We start from the raw sequence: 10,067 nt of genomic DNA on the forward strand, positions 1-10,067 counted from the left end.
AGGTAAGTTTATAAAATTATCCTTAATTTATCAACAAAAAAAAAAAAAAAAAAAAACCCCTGGATGATATGTTGAAGGATAATCGAGGCAAAAGGCAGCAAGAACAATTGATGAAATGATGATATTATTGAATATAAAAGAATTTTTGTTTGCGAGGGAATTAGATTAGTAGTTTGCCCCTCGAAAAAGGCTAGAACCTCATGGCGTCCACCCTTGACTGAATTCAAAACTTTCCTGTGTTGGACTTTGACACTTTGACCACTACTTTTCCAACCTGCTTGGCTCTTGGCTGGCTGCTTATTTTGCTCCTCTCCCTCTCTATCCTTCCTTTTAATGCTTTTTCTAGTTTTTATGGTTTTCTTTCTGACAAATCGTTCTGTGTACTGACATCTCCTTTACTACCTTTCATTCAAAAATAATCCTTCCTATGAACAGAATCCTACCCCACTTTGGGGTGGAGTTTTTCTTTATTTTTCCATTATATTGAATTGCTGATGCTGATGCATGCATACCTTTGGGCTTTTCCCTTAATTACTTTTTTGTTACTTTTCAAATTTTCTCTTCCTTGCTGAGGCCCATCAGTTTTAATTTTCTTCATACTTTCTTTAGGTTGTAGCTTTCAAGAATCAAGAGTCCCCCTTCCCCCTTTCTTCCCTGCCAACACCCAGCCTCCTACCCCGGCCCCCACCCCACCCTTCTTACTTCCCGGAGATAAACGGAGTCTCACACAGGGAAGTTTAAATATGCCTCCGCAAGTTGGCAGTTCATATTCCCATTGACAAATAGTTGTTCATATGAATTCAGGAAGCCGATCATGCATGAACCTTAGCAGCTTGTGGAAAGTTTATGGATTCTGTCTTCTCCCTTGGTGAAGGAGACCGTGCCATCTTTCTCCAACACTTGGTTCAGTCTTTTGGTTGCACTTACATCTGCCTCTGGTCGTACGATCCCCAGCCGTCCATGTAAGAGCCAATTGAAAACCCTCCAGTTTCCCATTTCTGTACTGTAAAATGTAAAGCAATCGGTACCTGAAAAGTTTCTTTTCTGATCAGTTGTTTAAGGTACCGAGATGGATACTACCACGAAAGAAGTAATAACCAACAGCCAAGTACATCATCAGGAAGTCTTGCTCACAGACGCTTCATTGAATATGGGCAATCAATCATCATTGTTGACAGCAGGTATGTATACATGCACAGAAAAATCAAATTGGTAAGGACTAAAACAGCACTTCGTGCACATTATATCAATATTTATGTTTGAAAAAGTTCTTTTTCTTTATTCCTTTCACTTTTAGCCACATTCCAGGATTGGCTTTTCTGAACAATCGTCCTTACATGGAGCTTCAGTTGGCCGATCTTCGCAGGATGGCTTCCACTGAAACTCAACGCTTATTCTATGAGGTATATATGATGTTTACACATGTGATACATGTTACGACACCTTTAGAACACTTACATTTATTGCTGGCCTAATTCGGTTTCCATTTTTTGTGATATTGCAGGAAGCTGGGATCAAGGTTTGTTAAGTTAACAATTTCCTTTTACTTTGTTTATTAGTGCAGTCTTCTTAATTTTCTAGTTCTAGCGCTTCTTGATCAGTCTTTAACCTTAAATTATCATAATGCACCGTATCTTGCATGATTCTGAAGCTTCCTCTTTTAAATGTGAATATTCTAGACAGCCATATTTATGGGGTGCAACGCTGGGGAGATTGAGCTTGGGTTTTCTGACGGCTCCCAGGTAAAAGAAAACTTGCCACATCCCAAAATTAATAAATACTATTACACACTACAGTTGGCACATTAAGCCCAACTACCTACCTTGGCCTCAGGAGGGTTATGTCTATATAAATTATTCATTGCTTGCAATATAGAAAGAGAGACTCCTTCCACCTTTCAGGTCAATATGGAATTGGAGATGAGGAACTTGTTCCCTGTTGATTTCTCTCGACCATTATTAGATCCAACAACAACCAGAGATCAGCTTCCCCAGCAGCTAAGCACTACTGATCAGAACCGGCCTGCCTCATCTTCATCATCCTTAAGGTCTTTATCATACGATAGCCCCGAGTACTCTCCCCTCCTGTTTGATATGCCAGCCACTTCTTACCTCGTCCCTGAACCACAACGAGAAGCAATGATTCAACAGGCTTTAGGATCAGCTCATCGGCCAGTATTTTCACCAACCGCTGCTAGTCCACACCAGCAAGCTATCAGGGCCTTGAATCAAATCAGAAACATTCAGTTACCGACAATTGAGAGCGAAGATGCTGCAATGACAGAAGCCATGATTGCTGTCATATCATCTAGTGCTTCTCCTTCATCATCTGTTCAACAACCCCAACAAAATTTCCCGCCTAATTACCGAGTAAATGGATCACATGCTAGTGCATTCAGAAGGTACAGGCCATCCTTAGCCCCCAGGCTGCCAACTTCGTCCAGAATCCAAGGGGAGAATGTGCTCAAAAGATCAATCACGTTTCTCAGAACCTTAAACTCAATGCGATCTCAAGTACAAATGCTAGCAGGCCGGACATCAAGCACTCTGCATCATATGATATCAGAGAGAAGAAGACGAGAAAAACTCAATGAAAGCTTTCAGGCATTGAGATCACTGCTTCCTCCTGGAACCAAGGTATAATAAAGATTTTATAGTCCAAAATCTTAGTAATCCAATAGCAGAATTATTTTTTTGCAAACAAATCTCTTATTTAGGGGGAGTAAATAAAATTGCATTTTCAGAAGGATAAAGCCTCGGTGCTAACGAGTACAAGGGAGTACTTGAGTTCTTTGAAAGATCAAGTTGCTGAACTTAGTAAAAGGAACCATGTATTAGAGGCACAACTTTTGCCAAAAATGTCTGCAGCTATTGAGGAAACAAGTAGCGGTGTCTCGTCCGTCGAGAGGGTTGAGGTGCAGATTAGAGATGTTGGTGCATCCACATCAGCATCATCATCATCATCATCATCATCAAGAATTGTGGACTTGCAAGTGATATTGAGGGCTGAAGTTAGCATGGTAGATTTAGTGGTTCGTTTGCTGGAGTTCTTGAAAATTGATCAAAATGTAAGCTTAATGTCTGTAGAAGCCAACACAAGAATGGCAGAACCAACTTCCGTAAGCAACGTAGTTTTGATGAGGCTGAGAATTGAGGTATGCGCTGCACTCCTGTCTTTTACATAAGCATCAGATCTTTAGTACTCAAGGTTAACTGTTTTAAATGTTATTGTTTCCTTTGCCGTTTTGATACCTTTTTGCAAAAGATACTCATTTTTACCAAGAATATATGGTATTGATATTGTGGTAACAAACATTGAACTGAAGAATTTCGAATGATAAAGTTGAGGCCAATGATCACTTACTTCTTCAACCAGCGCATTTTTTGAAAATTTAGAATGCTATATATCTTCCAAGGAAGAATTTGAGATACCTAAAAAATAGTGCAACTTATTTGTTTGTTGCACTCGACATCCCTCTCTAGGAATTCAACTATGCAAAGATGGGAGTTTTTTTTTTTAATCACACTAGATAACTTGGTAAATTTGACTTTTAAGATACATATTCAAATTGGTTTATAATGACTTCACTTAAATATTGAGTGCTCTTAGCTTATATGTAGTATGAACAAATATTTTATCATGAACCAAATATATGTATGAACAATAGTAGCTAAAAAACTAAGATAACTCCAAATTGATGGAATCTTCTTTACTTGTATGCTAAAACTAATCCTGTCTAGGGGACATTACACTTGCACGAGTATCATCCAATGTGACCACTTGATAAATATAGAAATTCAGAAGGAAGTTTCCGTGACATCAAGCTTGCAGTTCCTCCACTCAATATTGAACTAATCAAAATATTAAAATAACTTTTTCTTGAAGAAAAAATATAATTGGTGTCTAATTTTCTTGGTTCATTCTCCATGTAGGAAGGTGAATGGGACGAGTCTGCCTTCCAAGAAGCCATAAGGAGGGTTCTTAATGACCTTGCGCAGTGACTAATGCCACCAAACCATCTCATGACACTTGTATTACTTGTGCCAAATTACGTAAAGTTTTTCCCATGATTTAGAGACCGGCGGCTCCCGTAGACCTCAGCTGGAGATTGGGGGTGGTTGTTGGTCATCTTTTTCCCAGCTAACAAATCAAGCAGCAAACCGGGTAAAGGTAGCAGAGAGATTGTAGAAGAGTTTGATTCATCTTCTAGCACTCGTCACAATTTTGGTAGCCAACAAAATCTTGATACGAATTTACGAGCAAAGCTTCCCTTAAGGAAGCCAGGCTGAAGTATAGACAATGACTGGATGATCTACGTGCAAAAGTTTGTCTTTTTTTTTTTTGGAAAACTATCTCTTGTAACTTTTAACTCATATAAATTACATACTCCATGCCTATATATTTTTGAACTTAATTAATTGTCTGATTGTTGGAAAGAATTTTTAGTCTGCTGGTTCCTATTCCATCATTTAAATTTTAGGGTTTTCTTTCTTGTCGATTATTTCAGCTTTTCAAAACTTGACAACAAGAAGAGGATAGGCCAGTAAACACCCCTTTGAAACAATCTAGGACTTCGGAGCCTGTGCGTTGCTCTATAGAGTTTCGAAGCCAAAAATTACTTCGTAAAAGCATCTCTCTCTGGAGGTCTTTTTCAGACGAGTACTTTTTATTAAGAGTCAATACAAGAAACAAAATCGAAGGCCCACAAACTAATTTTGTGTTTCTGTATGAACAAATATATTTTATGTATGTACACACACAGAGAGAGAGAGAGACTAAAAGTTTTGATCATGAGTTAATAATAATCAAAGGAGGAAATAATAAACTTATTCTATAAAATAAAATAAAAAAAAAAAACCAAGTGCCTGGAGTTGGGCAGGACCGGAGCAATAGACATGAAAGGCGATGAATGAGCATCACTCGTTTCGTGTATAAATCCAAGTAAAAGTGATGATGAGGTTTATACGGATTTGATGGTGTTGCCATTCTTGACTGAATAGGAAATATGTAGACCATCACCATTGTCCTTGAGAGAGGAGAAATACATACTAGTGTGTGAGGGAAGAAGCATCCAATAAATTCCGATGTATGAATTCAAAGATTTGGTCCAACGTCAAAAACCTTTACTTTTTTCAATTCCACCTAATCCATGTCCCTGCGTTTCGCTTTCATGCCTTCAGCCTCAAACACCACTACTATACGTACCACTACTATAGACATTAAGTACATGGTTAATTATACAGTATTGTCCTTCCCCCCCCCCCCCCCAACACTAGAAAAGCATTTCTTTTATTCATTTCTTTCTTTTCATTTGTATATGGTTATGAAGAAAAAAATGGGTAGTACGTAGCTTGATATCTCATGAGTCTTTTTTGCTTGATAGACTTAAACCAAGAAATTAATAGCTTAGAATCGACGATTTTGACCGAAATTTTCTTGAATGAGACTTCGATCGTAGCTGTACTTGTTTGTTTAAACATCTTGCTAGTAATCAAATGCAAACGAAAGATTCAGCTCTTATATTGTATTTGTTTCATTCAATTTTCAATTACACAGCTGCAATCTGCATAATTATCTCACGAGCTGAATGAGATGCGAGTCATAGGACCAATCGTCCATCGAAGCTTTTTTTTCTTTTTGCTCTTTCGCGACTCACCAAAGGTGAGTTTAATAACATAGCATAGAGAAAGTTTTGACCAGCAATGATAAAATACATGCATTTAAAAACCTCCTAGAGATTGATGAGTTTCTGAAACGTTCAATGGATTTGAAGGAGCTCAAATTTTCCAGAAATTCAATGGATTACTAATCTCTCGATCTCCTGATCTTTTCCAAGAGTTTAATTACATCAGATAAAAGTTGGCACCTGGTAGTATTAAACATTAATGAGGAATTGCAGTCTGATGTTATCTGGGGAGGGTACGTTTCATATAGCTTATAATTGTCTAGAAGGCATTTTCAATCATCTTTTGAGAGAAACTAATACCCAGAAATTGATGGATTCGAAAAACATGAGGCTGCAATTTGCCTTTTCATTGATATTTCCCTTATCATGCATGCACTTATAAGGATATATTTGTAGTTTGTAAATACTGTGTTATGTCTTTATAATACACGCGTGTACGACGTATCTTCTAAAAAACTTTGTATTCACGCATATTGTAATTATTCTGAAAAATATTCATATTTTTGGCATGTCATACTTCCCTAATTATACTTCAAATTTTGGAAAATTGTCTCAGGATAGCGATATATATATATATTTCATGTCACACATAAAAATTTATAAAATTGTAACTATGCGTATCATAATTTCTATGAATTTATACATATGAAACTAATATGACCATAAAAATGTAACTAACATAAAGTTAGTTTCATACACAAGGGTTAGTGTTAAAACTAATAGTAATGTAACATAATCTATAAAAACCATAGTAATTAAATTTACCCATACGTATGTTGTTCGATTGTAACTTTCAAATATATTTATACTATTTCCGCATATATATATATTTGTGCATTATTTTGCCAAATTCATAATTTATGTCAACTTTTTGATCCTATTTTTGCAACAAAAAAAAAAAAATTCATACCCGTATGAATACATGTGCTATTCCTTTTGATGCTGATTCCCTATTTCACTAACTGTGGATACATGTCAAGAGTTTATATCAAAAGTTCGTGCGGAATTCTTCTGTAGTCCTTTCCTTCTATTCCTCGAACTGTAGTGTGACAAATTGGGATTTGGCAACCATTTATGTCCTACTTTCTGCCAGACAGTTTGCTTGCTGGATGGTGATGTGTGTTAGACAAACAACAGGATCAGTAGAAACTAGAAAGGAGGCCAAAATAAAAAAACAACTGAATGTGACAAAAGTTGGGAAGTTTGGAAGAAACATGGATCATTAGAGAGAATTTTCATCGTGTAATTGGATTAAAAACTCTCAAATATTACTCCACTTGCCCATTAGAAAGAAACCTTTAGCTTGACAAAGTGAGCATAACTAACCTCGGGAATTCTTTGAGAAGTTTTACAAACTCAGAGCCCACAAAACTGTTCTCTACCATTTTTATGGGAAATTAGCAGAGTGAAATACTAAAATTCAGAAAGGCCATTAATGTTTAAATTCATGGAAAGGAAGATTTTGCTCTCCCTACTTAACTGTTTCCATACATTTTCTTACAGAAGTAAGCATGTTTTTGCAAATAAACCTAATCCCCACAGTAACTTTAAAAGCCGGCAACTTTTGAAGTCCTACGAGGGACTTATCTACCCAAACACCCAACCCCCCTCCCCAATCCGATGTGGGATAGAAAACCCCACAGGGTGCCCTGCTGCTAAGAAGTAACTACCCCCAAGCCCTTGGGAATGAGTTTTCTGTTTCCATACATTTTCTTACAGAAGTAAGTATGTTTTTGCAAATAAACCTAATCCCCACAGTAACTTCAAAAGTCGGCAACTTTTGAAGTCCTGCGAGGGACTTATCTACCCAAACACCCAAACACCCAACCCCCCCAATCTGATGTGGGATAGAAAACCCCACAGGGTGCCCTGCTGCTAAGAAGTAACTACCCCCAAGCCCTTGGGAATGAGTTTTCTGTTTCCATACATTTTCTTACAGAAGTAAGCATGTTTTTGCAAATAAACCTAATCCCCACAGTAACTTCAAAAGTCGGCAACTTTTGAAGTCCTGCGAGGACTTATCTACCCAAACACCCAACCCTACTTAACTAATTCTTGATTCTTGAAAGGCTATTTAGTAGCCTAGCAGTGGATGTGGATCCCACTTCTAGAAGATGATAATCTTCCATATTTGGAAAAATCCTCCTTCTGGGAAAGTTATTCAGAATACTTCAGCATGTCTACCTAAGATGACACATTTCCAAATGAGAAGAAAAGTACCTAATCCTAGGATGTTTCGAAGAAGGAGAAAAACGGGCAAAGAGTAAGTAGCAGCAGCATACAGCAGCAAAGCCAACGCCATTGATTGCTCAGCTAAGTACCAAATCCTGGGATGTTTCCAAGAAGGAGAACACGGGAAAAAGAGCAAGTAATAGTAGAATATAGCAGCAAAGCCAACGCCATTGATTGCTCGGCTAAGAGGTTCCAATCAAGTTGGGGAAAAAAGTGTTGAAAATGGAACGGCTATCATTGTAGCCTAGAACTAAGTATTCTCAATTTTCACCTTTCCTATCAAACTTTTGAGGTGCAATGATGTTAACAGAAACTGGAACAATTATCGTGTTGATGGGTTGTGGAAAAAGCACAAGACCTTAACAATCACGGACCTCATTTTAACCATATGTTGTAATTTTGGAATTTGACCAACTGACCAAGAATCAAGTACTTGATAAAGTTTACAAAATAGACTAAAAAAATATAAATGTCGGGACATTTTATACTCCAATAACCTAAATACAGAAAGGAAAAAGAATACAATCATTGCATACGTAATATTTAGAATCAAACTGTTTGTGAGCGTTCGTGAATTGGTTTGGTTAAAACTCAACTCAACGTCAATCAACATCGAATCAAATTCGAATCGAACTCGAGCCAACCAGGTCGAGCTCGGACACAAATAAATTCAGTTCGTTAGCTCATGAGCCGCTTGATTATATATATTTTTTATTTTAATAGTGAAATTACATATATATTCTTAATATTTTATTATTTGTTAAGAAAATTACTATTTTATTCATTTTTTTAAAAAACAAATATAATTATATTCTATTTTTTAAAACTCAAGTAGGCTTGAACTCGAACTCAACTCAGCTTGAATTTGAGGTCGAATTTAAACTCGAATTTTATATTGAGAGTTCGTCAAGTTTGAGGTCGAACTCGACTCAATTAAGTCAAAACTCAACTCGACTCGTTTGTAATCCTAGATACCGTAATCTATTTACTTATAATACTAATTGTGCAAAGACGTTATTCAACCACGGCATTCTTGCGTTCTAGTTAACATTTGAAAAATCGTTCTTCTTTTTGAGTATTCATATGAGAATTCATGTCGTGTAACATAAACCTTCCTAATGTGTTGAATCAGCTAAAAATATGTCATTACAAATAGTTAAGCGTATATTAACACTATAAAGAAAGATAAACTTGGAAACATCAACCTTGGAGATTATTGATATCGAATGACAGAGACAAAATGGTAAGAGCTATCTTGAAAAAGTTGACGGGATAAAGTTATCAAAATTTGAAAATATTCCACAAAAAAGCAAAAGCCTTCGAATGTGACACGTACGCCAATCCTGTGGAAAGTTCAGTATGATTAACCTACTTAATTAATAGTGCGTAGAGCGTGAAAAACTAGTTGAACGGTAAATCGACAACTTCTGTCATCTCAGCTGCTTAGTAGAAGACCATCGTCAGATGAAAATTTGTATTGGATGAATGGGGATGGCTGCTGGCGCCGGAAGAAAACGCAGGACCAGTTGATGCTGAAAATTCCACATTCTAAATTTCTTTTTTTCTTGTGAGGGTGATTAGCTATCGGGAATACTCCTGCAAGAATAATACCACTCTCTTTTTTGGCTTCAAAGGAAAACATTTAAGTGGGAACCCTGAAACGGAAAACATTTCCTTACTGTAACTTCCAGGAAAGAGCCCTAAGCATCCGCTTGGCTTTCCGTTGCTCCTTATCCTTCTTTGCCTCTTAGCTGTCAGCAGATCGAATTGGTCAGCCGGACAACTACGCATGAAAGTGAAGTTTAGTTTCATCAACTGGACTGGATGAATCTTCTAACATGGTGATGATAGTTACTTGGCCAGTTCAAGTTTCTGCACACATTACAAATGGTAAGAGACCCTTTTTGTGACTTTTCCGGAGAAAAAGACTTTTTCTCCACAGGGGAAAAGAACAACGGGGTTAGGTGCACCTGCGGTTAATGATTTGGTCAGTCAATTTGAAAACCACCCCAGGAAAAAAAATGAAATTTGAAGTTAGCGCTCAAATCCATCCGAACTGGACTGACCAGCAACCTCAGAGAAGCCCCCGTGTCCAGTAGAAAACATGCGGAGAGAGAGAGAGAGGCATTGGCCAAAACAGAGATGATAA

General features: G+C 37.2%; 1 protein-coding gene and 1 long non-coding RNA gene across 2 annotated transcripts; one reads left to right on the plus strand and one right to left on the minus strand.

The window, feature by feature from the left end:
* Positions 1–846: 846 nt before the first annotated feature.
* On the plus strand, positions 847–4,364 carry LOC113773531 (putative transcription factor bHLH041). Its single transcript, XM_027318170.1, has 8 exons — positions 847–962; positions 1,053–1,181; positions 1,298–1,403; positions 1,505–1,519; positions 1,680–1,742; positions 1,902–2,636; positions 2,744–3,154; positions 3,933–4,364. Exons 1-8 carry the CDS (start codon positions 847–849, stop codon positions 3,999–4,001), a joined length of 1,644 nt encoding a protein of 547 aa, XP_027173971.1. The 3' UTR covers positions 4,002–4,364.
* Positions 4,365–9,144: 4,780 nt separating this feature from the next.
* On the minus strand, positions 9,145–10,029 carry LOC113772830. The gene is made up of 3 exons (XR_003468704.1): positions 9,889–10,029; positions 9,598–9,790; positions 9,145–9,514 (listed from the first exon to the last, which is right to left on the minus strand). It is a non-coding gene; the product is annotated as an uncharacterized LOC113772830 (long non-coding RNA).
* Between the last annotated feature and the right edge of the window lie 38 nt (positions 10,030–10,067).

Source organism: Coffea eugenioides, chromosome 6 (genome assembly GCF_003713205.1).
Source record: "Coffea eugenioides isolate CCC68of chromosome 6, Ceug_1.0, whole genome shotgun sequence".
Lineage (NCBI taxonomy): Eukaryota > Viridiplantae > Streptophyta > Magnoliopsida > Gentianales > Rubiaceae > Coffea > Coffea eugenioides.